Source organism: Leucoraja erinacea, chromosome 10 (genome assembly GCF_028641065.1).
Source record: "Leucoraja erinacea ecotype New England chromosome 10, Leri_hhj_1, whole genome shotgun sequence".
Lineage (NCBI taxonomy): Eukaryota > Metazoa > Chordata > Chondrichthyes > Rajiformes > Rajidae > Leucoraja > Leucoraja erinaceus.
Window position 1 is genome coordinate 21358841 of NC_073386.1, and position 14706 is coordinate 21373546.

Sequence of the window (14706 nt, forward strand, 5' to 3'; positions counted from 1 at the left end):
AATGATGGAGCTGGAATCAATCAGTCAACAAACTTGGGAGCTCCAGGCTTGGAAGAACATGTGCCAAAGTCACAAACTTGATTTCTTTCTCAGTGGTAATTCCAATTGCCAACATTTATGAGTAGTATCTGGCCCAGCACCGTGGCCTCCATAAAGGGTGATTATTTGGATATAGTGTGGAAAGTGTGGCAGTGCTGTCAAAATCTTCATCTTGGCTTAAGTTATGTGTTCAGGAGAGAGGGAAAAGTATTGTGAGAAAAAGAGAAACCACATTAATTTAAGTCGCATAGGATGATAGAAGAAAAACTTGCATATTAAATGAAAATATGTTGAAATTTTGAAAATTTAATTTTTTTTTTTTAGGTTCATAGAGATCCTGAGGATCCAAATGTAAGTATTTATACATGGTAAAATTTCATAGAGCCATACAGCATATAAACAGGCCCTTAGCCCAACCTGCCTACTCCAACCAACATGTTCCATCTACACTTATCCCACCTGCCTGTGTTTGGCCCATATCCCTTTAATCCTATCCATGTACCTGTCCAAATGTTTCTTAAATGTTGTGATTTTAAATGTTCTAATATTTAAATATATTTATCTATTAAGATATTAAATGTCTAGATAATTTTTTAATCTATGAATATAAATTAAAGTTAATTATACCAATACTTATTCATATGTTTACCTACAGAGCATAATTGAGTCTTACCAGTTTAAATTCAAGTATACTGCAGCGGGACCAAAGTTGGATATTTTAAGGTAATAAACTAGGCTCTATCAGAGGAAATAACCTCTTTTCACTGTTGAATCATCTTGACCCTTCCAGCAAAGAGTAGGAGTAAACGGGTCCTTTTCACAATGGCTGGCAGTGACTAGTGGGGTACCGCAAGGCTCAGTGCTGTGACCCCAGCTATTTACAATATATATTAATGATCTGGATGAGGGAATTGAAGGCAATATCTCCAAGTTTGCGGATGACACTAAGCTGGGGGGCAGTGTTAGCTGTGAGGAGGATGCTAGGAGACTGCAAGGTGACTTGGATAGGCTGGGTGACTGGGCAAATGTTTGGCAGATGCAGTATAATGTGGATAAATGTGAGGTTATCCATTTTGGTGGCAAAAACGGGAAAGCAGACTATTATCTAAATGGTGGTCGATTGGGAAAGGGGGAGATGCAGCGAGACCTGGGTGTCATGGTACACCAGTCATTGAAGGTAGGCATGCAGGTGCAGAAGGCAGTAAAGAAAGCAAATGGTATGTTAGCTTTCATTGCAAAAGGATTTGAGTATAGGAGCAGGGAGGTTCTACTGCAGTTGTACAGGGTCTTGGTGAGACCACACCTGGAGTATTGCGTACAGGAGTTTTGGTCTCCAAATCTGAGGAAGGACATTATTGCCATAGAGGGAGTGCAGAGACGGTTCACCAGACTGATTCCTGGGATGTCAGGACTGTCTTATGAAGAAAGACTGGATAGACTTGGTTTATACTCTCTAGAATTTAGGGGATTGAGAGGGGATCTTATAGAAACGTACAAAATTCTTAAGGGGTTGGACAGGCTAGATGCAGGAAGATTGTTCCCGATGTTAGGGAAGTCCAGGACAAGGGGTCACAGCTTAAGGATAAGGGGGAAATCCTTTAAAACCGAGATGAGAAGAACTTTTTTCACACAGAGAGTGGTGAATCTCTGGAACTCTCTGCCACAGACGGTAGTTGAGGCCAGTTCATTGGCTATATTTAAGAGGGAGTTAGATGTGACCCTTGTGGCTAAGGGGATCAGGTGGTATGGAGAGAAGGCAGGTACGGGATACTGAGTTGGATGATCAGCCATGATCATATTGAATGGCGGTGCAGGCTCGAAGGGCTGAATGGCCTACTCCTGCACCTAATTTCTATGTTTCTATGTTTCTTCTATTACATTATCTCTTCATCGATACTCAAGGAAATGACGAGCCCTGACTGCAATTTGTCCTCACAACTTTAGCTCTGGTATCATTCTGATAAATCTGCACTGTATCCATTTTGTGCCCGGTATATATTCTCTGAAATGCTGTGCCCAAAACAAAATGCAACTTTCAACCAGTCGAATGGTGGCATACTGTAACTACACTCCTTTGTTTTACTGCCACCAGCCCAGAATACAGAGTTGCAGGTGTTCACATTTGAGGATGGAGCGAGTTTGTGGCCTTAGAGTAACATCTAATACTTGAGCTTTTTGTGAATAGAGTTACTCACACCCAAAGTGTGAGCTTTTAAACCCATTAATTATTTTAAGACAAGGTTATAAATGTATTTAAGTAAAAATTAAAACTCCAGATCTGTATGGTTAAATGAATTTTCAGGAAAAGCCAAACGCGCAATGTAACTTGATGGGAGGTGATCTTTGAGTTCGTGGTAAGGAATAAGCAGCAAAGTCTTCTGGCTATTTTTGAATTCACAAAATATCAATTACCTAAAACAAATACCAAAGGTACAAAGAAATCTTGTCATATGTAATTAAATTCACACAGCAAAAACAAGCATATTGGAACAGAAGTAAACTTTCAAGATACAAAAAAAGCTTCCGTACTGCTCATCCGTAAGCTGTTTGTCTTGATGCAGAGCCTGGAAATTCTTCCTAATGATGTGTCTCTGACAATGAAACTTTTCTATTACGATGAAGGTAAATGCAGTTTACTGGTATCAGAATTGTTTTATTCCATTCTATATTCCTATATATTAGCTGCTTTGGATACGTATGTAACTAAGTTCTAGTATGGAGGCTTACAACAATGCTTTGCTTGCAGAATTTTTGATTATTTTGAGTTTTATTTTTGCAACCCCTGCACTTGCAAACAAACCCATAGGATAGACCAGCAGATCAGATAATATTGGTGAATAAAAAAACATTTACAAATGGATAACTTCGAGCATAACTACAGCAAATGCCAGACAAACCTGAATTTGTTGATAACTAACGCCCCCCCACCCAACATCTGTATTCACCTATCACTTGCCAACCTTTGTCCCGCCCCCACCTCTTTTCCAACTTCTCCAACCCCACTCCTGTCATTCTGAGGAAGCCCAAATCGTAATGTCTGTCATCCATCCATCCATTCCTCCACAGATAGTGCTTGACGCACAGTTCCTCCAGTACTTGTTTAACTCGAGGTTCCAGCATTTACTGTTTCCTGTGTCTTAATTTGTTGAATTTAATATTAAGTCTGGAAGGCTGCAATATACACAGAAGGAAGATGAGGTGCTGATGCTTAAGACCATTATAAAGCAAAAACAAATTAGTCAGAATGAGAGTGGGAAGAATTAAATGGCATAACTAGAAGCTCAGTATTGCTCTCCTGCTGACTGAATGCAAATGCTTAGTAAAGCAGGCACCTAATCTGCATTTGGTTTCTCAGATGTAGGGAAGACCAAATTGTGAATTTCAAATGCAATACTCTGGAAGAAGTGCAGGTGAATTATGTGGTTAAAAATGCAGTAATTTTAGATTGGATCCAAATACATTTATTGTAATATGCTCGGGTGCAATGAAATTATTTGTTTACATCAACTTAATTGCGTACACAGTATACATGATAACGATAGATACAACAACAATAAATACAATAAATTATCGAGCAATCTGAAGTAGTGTAAAAAATAATTAAATTGCAATAAAAACCAGCTGAATGAAGTAGACTACCAGTAAGTAATATGCAGACATCTGGAATTGGATGTGAAAGAGGTGATCCGTTCAGGGATCGGATAGCAATGCAAAGAAGCTGTTCTTAAGTTTGGACTCCCGGGCTATCAAGCTCCTGTAACTTCTTCCATAAGATAGAAGAGAGCAACCATGACACAAAGTTCCTAATCTCTTTCCACACCTGCTTCTTTCAAGTGCATCATTTATTTAAAGCATTGGGCATGTACATCGATTCCAGCAATGACTATTGATCTTTTATTGCTATTGACGAAATGGTAGTGAGATGCCTTCTTTAACTACTTCAGTTCACAGTGTAGTCAGGCAGGAAGTTTCAGGATTTAGACCCAGTGACAATCTTATATTTCTTAAATAGTGTGATAGAGGAAAACTTACAGCTGGGTATTTTGCATGCATTTGCTTCCCATGTCTTCTTTCATGGTGAATGTTTGGGGTTTTGGAGTGCTATTGGATTCTATCCATTCCAGTTACTGGGTGTAGATGATTGAGTAAATGGTTAGGTGGTATGGCAGTTGAGTGGCTGCTTTGTCTTGGATTGTGTTGCTTTCAGAATGTTGATGGAGCTTTTACATCCAGTCAAATGCAAAGTAGTCCATCGCATTCCCAATATTGTTTGTAGATAATGGAAATGTTTGGGACAGCAGACATGAACCACTCACCATGCACATACTCGGGCTCTGATCTGCTATTGTAGCCATGGTTTTCATATGGTCCAGTTTCTTGTCTTGGGGATGCAGTTTTTTTCCACCCAGGATGATCATGGTGAGGAACTCCGTAATGGTAATGTGTTTGAATGCCAAAGGTAGTTTGTCACACTGTCTCGTGTTGGAGATGATCTATGCTGGCTTGTAGGGCATGAATATTTCATTTTTGAAGGGGTATAAATGGAATTAAACTAGCCCATCATAGAAACCTTTAAAATATGACATGATGATTTTAAAGATGCATGGATTTTTAAAAGTAGTGTATTTGAAAATTAGCTGACTGACAACAAAAAGTGATTTTGAATAAAGAATGTGTGCATGTAATTTCAATTGCTGCTTTTAGTACTCTGGCACTATGGATACTGTATATTGATGCTAGGTATTTAATTATTTTGGCCACCCCAATAGGGACTTCAATCCCTAAAAATAACCCAGAGTACAATCGGTGATCATTCTTTTCAATGTATCTAGTACATATCAGTGGTTCAGTTCTTCTCAATGTATACATCTAAAACATAATAATTTGTGGCATTTATGATATTACTGATTACTATGTGCTTGTCCGCAGTTTTTGTTTTATTTTAGATCTCTATACTACCAATTTTCCCCTAAATTTCCAGCCTTTTTCCTGAAGATTTAAAGGGAAACACCCATTGGCCCTAATTCTCTTTCTGTTTTAATTAACTGTCCAAGCAGTTTATAAAACATATTCCCACTTCATATCAGTTTTCCTGATTCATATATTTTTAAATAACAGTGACTCCTCCTGACTATCAGCCACCAGGGTTTAAAAAAGGTGAGTGTGATGCTCTGTGGTTTGAAGGAACTCCCGTCCATTTTAAAGTTGGTGATGTGCCCACTCCATTCCATATGATGAAAGTACGGGTCACCACAGAGAAAGACACAATGGAACAGCTGGAGAAAGAAAACATGTTACAAAAGGAAAATGAATCTTCACAACAGAAAATGGAGGAAGTCAAATCTCCCAAAAGTGTAAGTTCCTATTATTTTTTAAAACTGCTTTTGGAATATTAGATATTTAAAACAGCAAGTTCAATAAGAAACTAACGTGACATGGATAAAAAATTCATAAAATACTGTTGATTCTGAGCAGTAAAAACGTGGGGATATTTATGATGCAACATCAAAAGTAACTTTCTAATGGCTTACGGAGATTGTGTTCAAAATTTCACAACCATGTATTCCAGCTATCATATTGATTTTCCAATTAGTGTGTTAATCAAGTTTGATTTCATTTGGCATAGGGCATAAATTATGTAAAGACATGCAATCCAGGCCACCAAAATACCACAGGTATGAATATTTCTGTTAAGTTGAATGAATATATGAAGAATGATAACAGTGATAGATTGATTGAGTTACAAAATGATATAAATTAGGTCCTTACTCCACACAAAGCTTTGCAGAAACGATTTCCACTATGTGATTGATGAATGTAGTAAATAATGAAATTTGAGTGCTAATGGTTATGGCCAAGTAATACAATGACAATGCATCTTTCTTGCAGGGGTCAAACAGACCCCTAATACTGTCATATATCAAGAGTAAAGCGCAACCTCGTGAGGTGAAAGTGAACAACCTGATTTATTTGATAAGCTACTTCATAAATATCCAAACTGGATTCCAGAATGAAAAAAATATGCTTATGAGAGTTAGATTGAATCCTGGTGTATCTTCAAGAAAGCTGGGCTTCTAGTGACGGAGGTGTTGTCACATCCTTGTTTAAACAACAAGCGTAAATTTTAACATGAAATACAGTACATGTTTGGTGAAACCATTCTTAATTTATTATGCATAGCGCATGATGTACAATTTGCTGATACAGGCGACCCCGATGTTACGTGGGTCTTGCGTTCCTAAAAACCTGTTCTAACCGTAATTTTCCATAATGATACCTCATGGCATTGAACCTCCTGTTGTAAATGGGGATGATTTGCTTCTGAATCTTTTTCCCTCAATAGTGATAACCCCTTGGCTGTGTGGTCTACTGTTATGGGAATTTTGAAATGCAATTATTTTGTTTCCTTGCTAAGGGGCATGTTCACCCAAGAGAATAGACACATAGAAAATAGGTGCAGGAGTAGGCCATTCGGCCCTTCGAGCCTGCACCACCATTCAATATGATCATGGTTGATCATCCAACTCCGTATCCTGTACCTGCCTTCTCTCCATACCCCCTGATCCCTTTAGCCAAAAGGGCCACATCTAACTCCCTCTTAAATATAGCCAATGAACTGGCCTCAACTACTTTCTGTGGCAGAGAATTCCACAGATTCACCACTCTCCATGTTTTTTTCACACAGAGCGTTACATAGACTGCTTTGTCCACGATAGTACTGTAAACCCTCTTTGTAACAGGCCATGGGCGGGGAATAGTGTCCATTATTGCCGGTAGTTTGCTATAACTAAGGGATTCGCACCAATTACCTAGTACAACGAGTAGTTTTCAAAAAGAAAGTTATTTTTAACAACACAAAATGTACTGCTAAAAATACTAAAGGTTGTTTGTTACTTTGTTTAATAGTTAAGTGCGGATCGAAGGGATTGCCTGTAAATTTCAATAGCCTCCGCAGTGTAAAGAGGCTGTCCCACTGCGGCGACCTAATCTGCGAGTTCAGACGAGTTTGCCCTCGACTCAAACTCGCATCATGGTCGCCACGAGGTCCTAGGAGGTCACTGGAACTCTCCTTCATGCTCGAGGGAACTTCCCGAATACTCGTGGCCTCAGCTAGGCCACGGAAAAATTTTCAGCATGTTGAAATTTTTTCCGCAAGTAAAATTAGGTCGGCATGGTTCTTTTTCTACTCGTAGTGCAGTGGAGTGCGGTCGCTATTTAGTTACAGGCAGTTGAGGGCAGCCGTAGGCAATCTCCTTCACTGACCGGGCATTTTGATTGGCACATTGGAATTTTCAGGACCAGGGAAAACCGATCGGCAGGTAAAATGCCCGCTAAACTTTATTATACTCTTTAAAAGTGTCTCCACTCCTTTACCCCCCCCCCCCTTCTCTCCCCCTCTCTCTACCCCCCGCTCCACGCCACGCTCTAAAGGACTTACCGTACTGTGGCAGTCATTCCTCCTCATTGCAGGTGTGTATATCAGACAGCGCTCCCCCTCTTTCCCTGGCCCCGGCCTTTGTGATGGGGTCGGTCGATCCAGCTCGCGGTTTCAATGCGGACGGTCGATCCAGCTCGAAGTTTTCCAGGCGAGTGCCCTCTGGCTTGAAAGTCGAAGGCACTCTTCTTAACTCGCGGATTAGGTCATCGCAGTGGGACAGTTCTTTAACTAGCAGCCCGTGGTGTTAATGGGACAGTCCCCAGTAACAAAAATCCATTATAAAGAGGTTACTGTATTGTTATGGTTAAGATTTTTTTTTTGGAGCTTCATATTCCTTGTATGCTTTGTAGGAAGGCTTTGTAGAGTTGAGAGGCACAAAGGAAACAAAGAACATTTATTACACATACACCAATTGGTGTAGTGAAATTTGACTTGCCATTGCAGCACGCAAATAAAGATAAAACACAACATTAAAGAATTTAACAATAAACATAAAAACATCCCCCCACAATGATTCCCACTGTGAGGGAAGGCACAAAGTCCAGTCCCCATCCCCTAGTCCACCCATAGTAACTCGCTTGTCAGAGAATGCCCAGTCTTTAATCTACAGTTGTACCACTGAAATTATGTGGCTGCTCCAGTTTTGGTCAATGGAGAGCCGCAGGATCTTGATAATGAATATAGTAATAGGAAACCATAAAATGAAAAGAGGTGTTCAGATTCTGTACTATTGAAGATGGACATTTTCTGACATTTGTGTTTCTGACTGCTAGCCACTTATCGCAAGCCTGAATGTTGTCTGGGTCTTACTGCATGTGGAAATGACTTATTATTTGAGAAGTAATCTAACTACACTATATGTTTATCATGCATACCCATGTTTGACCTTGTGATTGAGGAAAGCTCGCTGAAGATGGTTGGACCTTGAACATATCCCTAAAAAATTCCTATAGTATTGTTCTGGTGCTGAGATGGTTGGCCTTCAATAACTACAACTATTTTCATTTGTGCTACATATCACTCCAGCCAATTGAGTTTTTTGTTCCCAGTGAATCGAATTACTTAAGTGTAACGAGTCTGCCCTGGTATCAAAATTGTTCAAATTTGTCCCATTGTCACATTCACCCCAATGGTGGAATTCTGCTTTTTTATCTTGTACAAAGACTATATTAAGTTCTGGTGACAAAGGTCCTGGTGGAACCAAACCAAACATTGCTGAGCATCGCGTAAATCTCCCTTGCAGGTATTAAGGCGCAAGATGAGTTATCTTTGTTGTGTCCCCTAACCAGATGACAAGATCATATGTCCATATGAATCTGTCCTTCTTCATTGTTGGATTAGCTTTGGCAGTTATCCCAATCTATCTCAGAAACATTTAAGGATTGACCATATTGCTCTGCATCTGAAATCACAAAAGATTTGAGCAGATAGAAATGCCAAAGGATTCTTATGGCATTCCATTAGTTACATGATTACTGTTTTTGATTCCAGCTTTGATTTTTTTCAGATTTATTTACAGGATAATCTAACTTCTGTGAATAAGAGATTGTGGAGTAGAATTTTGCTCAAAACTTTTGATTATAATTTTGAATTAAGAGACATAAATATTGACAGATAAAATGTAATATTTTATACATCATATACATTTATATACTAATTAGTTGAAAAAGATGCAATCATTTAATGTTTTTCATTTTTGACAGATCAACCAAAATTTCAGAATTGCATGTTTAACGAGCAACCAATTGGTACATCAGAGAAAGAGGTATTGATACTTTTGACAAAACAAGTATTTCATATTTAGGCTATTTACAAAATAATGTGTACAGTGATCACATGTTAGATTCATTGAAGTATTTGTACTAGATATCAAAGTGTCATTCCAATTATTGGAGTCTACATCTAGATTATTCGCACAAAAGTAATTATATTTTCCAGTCATGGTAAATGTTACTTTGTCAAGCAATACAATCATAGGACATATGGTTACTGTATTAGTTTGCACGGAAAGTCACATTTTAATATAATTTACTGCTTGTAGTATGTTTAAGCTCATCTAAATAATTAAAAATCCTTAAATTGGTGGTTATCTACATGGTCATTAGTACATTTTATCTGTGACCTGATGATCAAAATTACCTCTAATTTGTATTAGGATTAAAAAGTCCAATTTTGTATATAGAGCAATTTCATTCTTGGCACATCAGTATTTTGCAAAATTATGATATGGTTGCATTTCATTTGTACCACCATACTTAAATCTTTGTCATTTTCTTGGATTTTGCTATGATAATATTAATTGCAGAATAAATCTGACAACCAATATGTTATGCAGTTTAATAACACAGACTTGTAGTACTATGCCCACTCCCACACACAGTTTTGGTTCATACAGGCACATTTTATGTCACATTATCAGTCTGGTTGTGTGATGAGAAAAGGTACAAGAAGGTTTTGGACAGTGTTGCTAATAAATTGTTAATATTTCCTGAGTGAACTGCATTCATTTGGGTGTGTTGATTTACATTTTTTTCTAAGGCTATCGGATACCTTTAGTATTATCTACTTCATTATAAATTGATTTTGCTTTATGCTCTTGGAATCCAGTTAATTATTTTTGAGATGGTGCTTCCTCCAATAAAGATAGTTGCAAAAAATTGAAGACAGCTTGGAGTTTTACAATTATCTTGGCCATGTTCCTTCTTCCACCAAAAATAGATGATTCAGTCAGTTAGTTCATTTCAAGTCCAATTTCTGAGGGACCTTGTTGTGTTCAAATTGTTTGTAGTTCAAAGTGTTGCATATTGTGAAATCTAACCAGGGCAGGAGACCTACACAGCGAATGTCAGGGCTCTGAGGAGGTTTATAGAGTAGAGGAATCTAGGAGTGCACATACACAGGACACTGAAAATGGCGTCACAGGTAGATAGGGAAGTCAAAATTGGACTGCATCAGTCAGAGTATTGAGTATAGAAGATGGGAGGTCAGGTTACAGTTAGCACAAGACATTGGTGAGGCCACATTTAGAGTATTGTATTTAGTTTTGGGCACCCTATTATAGGAAAGATTTTGTTTAGCTGGAAAGGCTGCAAAGAAGATTTACAAGGATGTTGCCAGGACTCGAAGGCCCGAGCTATAAGGTGAGGTTGAGCAGGCTAGGACTTTATTCCTTGGAGTGCAGGAGGATGAGGGATGATCTTATAGAGGTGTATAAGAACATGAGGTATAGGTAGGGTAAATTCACAGATTATTTTACCCAGAATAGGGGAATTGAGAGCCAAAGGGCATGGGTTTAAGGTGAGGGGGGAAAGATTTAATAGGGAGCTTTAAAATGATTACTGTAAGATGGCTAAAATATTAAAATTTCCTTTTTAAATTTTTTGATTTATAATTTGTGTGCTTCTGGATGTATTTCAGTCTGAAGATAGACACAAAATGCTGGAGTAACAGGACAAGCAGCATCTTTGGAGAGAAAGAATGGGTGATGCTTCGGGTCTGTAGAAGACTCGATCTGAAACATCAGCCATTCCTTCTTTCCAGAGATGTTGCCTGCTGCGCTGAGTTACAGCAACATTTTGTGTCTAGGTTGTAAACCAGCATCTGCAGTTCCTTCCTACACATCCTAGATATTTCAGTCTGACAGGTTGAAGAACTGTTATGGTTTTATCAACTTGGATCACTCACAGGAAGCCGGGGTAACTGCAAATGTGTTCAGTGAAATCCATTATTTCATGGCCAGGACACATATCAGAACCATTTTTATAATAATATCAATTTTGCAATTGTCTTATAGATGTCTTCTCTTTTAGATAAAGCAGTTGGTAGCAAAGGCAGCAGAGCTGAACGTATCTGGCAACAAGACAAAATTTGGAAAAGAGCAGGTCAGTCGTGAGTGCTATCTCAATTGATCTATTTCCCAGCATTGATATTTAGCACGTCACTACCAAGCATTGCGGGTCAATCTGAGGACCTAAAAGTATAACATCATCAGATCATCCATAGATAGATCTTCTGAAGTTGTTCCTGGTTCACCTAATGGAAATTTCTTGTTACAATTCTGTCTTTTCTGGCTCGTTTGAATCGGAATGCTTTATTTTTGGATGACATCTCTTCCATTCTCCTTGACAGGATTTATACGTGCCTGACAAGCCAGAACTTTAATAGTTAACTGCTTTTCCTACACTGTAAAGATGTAAAATAAGTTTCCCATCTGTTAAGTTTTAAAGCAGTTTTTTTGGTGAGCAGTTACGCCTGTTGACATTCTTTTGCCGAGATGCAACAAAACCTAAGACAAATACAGGGAAGTAGATGTGTGATTTCAGTTCTATCTGAGTGATAGACAGGTCAATTTTAACTTGCAGAACTGGAAGAAAAACTTGCTGATTTTTAGAACGTTAGTTCTTTTTTAACTATAATTTGAAAAATAACTTTCTCCAGAAAAATTGGATGTACAATATTATGATTGCTTGATATAAAAATATTTTTGTTTGATTATTGTTATAGTGTTCAAATACTTGGTGTATGTTTCGCTAAAGTATTTGACTTTTGCTGTTAGGTACAAAGGTCTCATTGCCCGCAAAGTGGAGAAATGCATGAAGAACCACAAAAGTTGAGTACTACGCAAACCATTAAAGCAGTTCGACCTAAAAAGACGATCTCTCAACTTGACCCTGTAAGTGATTTTTTTTTGTAATGAGCACTTTAGTTTATCTTTGTTTATGTGGTCGAATGCAATAGACCAGCAGTTGCTTGGAAATGCTGTTACTGCCTCACTAAACGAATGTCATAAAGTTTAGGACACGCAAGTTAATGCGAGCCAACGTCTTCTGCCAAAATACTGTTAACAATTTTTAATTTTGTTTGATAGCTTGAATGCGTCTGATTATTAGAACATTACAAGCATTCATAGTCTTTGGCCAATTGATTCTGTTGAGACCTGGTGATACCAGTTGTGTACATTTCTTACTGCTGTTTCACAGACGTGTTTTTTTGCAATTTCACATGACAGTGGAAACAAGTTCTGGGATGCATTTTCTTGCCAATTCTAGATATAGTCATCTAGAATAATGCCATCAATCATAATGAGCACACTATATGTACCAGCAGGTTGGCTGGCTGAATTATTTCCATTGAATGGGCACAGGTTAATTGCCTATCACCTCAACCTACCTTGTTATGCTGAGAAAAAACAATATCCATAGTGCAGCCTTTTTAATATTGGAACAGAGAAAGTGAATTATACCCATTTTACAGGAAAAAAAGATTTCTTGAAAAACTAAAGCATGTAACATATTGTGGTTTTACAAAAAAAAACCATTGTGTTCTCTATTTCTTAACAGGCAGCTCCTAATACTGCGGTACTTCAAGAGAAGATCACGAAGAGAAGGAGAAAAAATTGAAGATTATTCAGATCATATTTGACAACCTCATGACTAATAAGCTAATTGTTAAATTAGATTACTTTTAATATTGGATTGTTTACTCACACATATTAATACCATTATTTCAAATATTAGTCATTGTTATTAGATCAGAAAATGTATAAAATATATTTCTGGTAAACTACAACGAAATAAAACATGGTCACGTGTGCTTTATCACATGAAATCAACTTTTTAAAGTCTGTTTTTCCGTAGTACACTTCTTAAGCTAGGTACATTTTCATACATGTAATGGAACAGATTTAATGAAAATGGATAGCAGCCAACTTGGATCTAAAATTAGCTAGTAGCTTACGTAGGTTTTAATTGTAGTTTACTAGTAGTTTCAGTCTATCAAGATGTGGAGGGATAAACCTTTTCAAAAGTGTTATAAATAACATTTGAAAGTATATTTATTGTACAGCAACATGAGATTAATTTTCCTTTACAGATGTTAAGCAAACATTCAAAGGGATTTTAATGTGAGCTTCAGATCCTCAATGTGCAAAGATGACAAGATCTTTCAACCAAGTTTCGACCACATTCCACAGCATGATGTCCTGGGCTTTGGAATGTACTATTCTGTAACATACACAGTTCCTTACATTGGCAGATCAGTAGGTATCAACCAAACTCCTGTCTCTCACCAAGCTGATAATGCGCCAGTAGCAATTGGTGCTTGTTTCAGTGTGTATACCTAGAAACAGTCTGTAGGGAACAGAGTCCTTTTGCACAAATGTCATGGACGTTTGAGAGATTCATTAAGGAATCTCTCACGATGTGAGAGATTCATTAAGGAAGCGTTCCCTTTCCCCTCTCTGAGCACAATTTGGAGAATGTGTAGATGATATTCTACCAGAATGCGTCTGCTGTCCAAGCAATTATCCACAACCTTTTCCTGAATGACCCGCTAAGTCTGCCTAAACCTACCTAACCTCCCGGTTGCTAATCACTTTAACTCCCCCTCCCATTCCCACACTGACCTTTCTGTCCTGGGCCTTCTCCATTGTCAGAGTGAGGCCCAGCGCAAATTAGGAGGAACAGCACGTCATATTTTGCTTGGGCTGCTTACACCCCAGCAGTATGAACATTGACTTCCTTAATTTCAAGTAATCCTTGCTTTTCCTCTCTATCCATCTTTCCCCCTTCGCAGATCTCCGACCAGTCTGACTCTTCGACTATATTTTATCTCTGCTTTGTTGTTATCTCCTCCTAGCTAACAATGATCTATTCTACATTTTCCTTGATCTGCATTCCCTTTGTCCTATTTTCACACCCCACACACCCATATCTATGTACCTCCTCCTCCCTGACATTAGCCTGCAGAAGTGTCTCGACTCGAAACGTTACCCATTCCTTCACTCCAGGTATGCTGTCTGTCCCGCTAAGTTACTCCAGTATTTTGTGTGTATCTTTGGTTTAAACCACCATCTGCAGTTCCTTCCTACCCTTTCCTGAATGTTGGTGATTCAAGGTTCTAGGTCAGTTTATTGTCACATGTACCAATTAAGGTACAGTGAAATTTGAGTTACCATACAGCCATACTAAGTGAAAAACAAGATACACAACCACATAAAAGTTAACATAAACATCCATCACAGTAGATTCCTCAATGTGATGGAAGGCAATAAAGTTCAATCTTCTTCCTCTTCTCCCAGTCAGGGCAGCCAACGATCGAAGCTCCCATCGGGGTGATCGAAACTCCCACTTCGGGGCGGTTGAAACTCTCTCCGCAGCATGGAGCTGCCGAGTCGGCTTCTTACCAGAGACTGCGGGCTTCACAATGTTAAAGTCCACAGGCCCTGCGGT

The 14706-nt window shown here is 38.4% G+C and overlaps 1 protein-coding gene across 3 annotated transcripts in view; it reads left to right on the forward strand.

Annotated features, from left to right (window-relative positions):
- LOC129700881 (HORMA domain-containing protein 1-like) overlaps positions 1-13078 on the forward strand; it is a 30324-nt gene extending 17246 nt beyond the window's left edge. For all 3 annotated transcript variants that reach the window (XM_055641663.1, XM_055641664.1, XM_055641662.1), the window contains exons 7-15: positions 364-390; positions 695-762; positions 2510-2661; positions 5158-5393; positions 5666-5714; positions 9181-9242; positions 11287-11358; positions 12033-12149; positions 12817-13078. In XM_055641663.1, coding sequence (XP_055497638.1) covers positions 364-390; positions 695-762; positions 2510-2661; positions 5158-5393; positions 5666-5714; positions 9181-9242; positions 11287-11358; positions 12033-12149; positions 12817-12876 — 843 coding nt within the window. In that variant the 3' untranslated portion in view covers positions 12877-13078. The remainder of the gene's footprint in view (positions 1-363; positions 391-694; positions 763-2509; positions 2662-5157; positions 5394-5665; positions 5715-9180; positions 9243-11286; positions 11359-12032; positions 12150-12816) is intronic.
- Positions 13079-14706: the final 1628 nt, after the last annotated feature.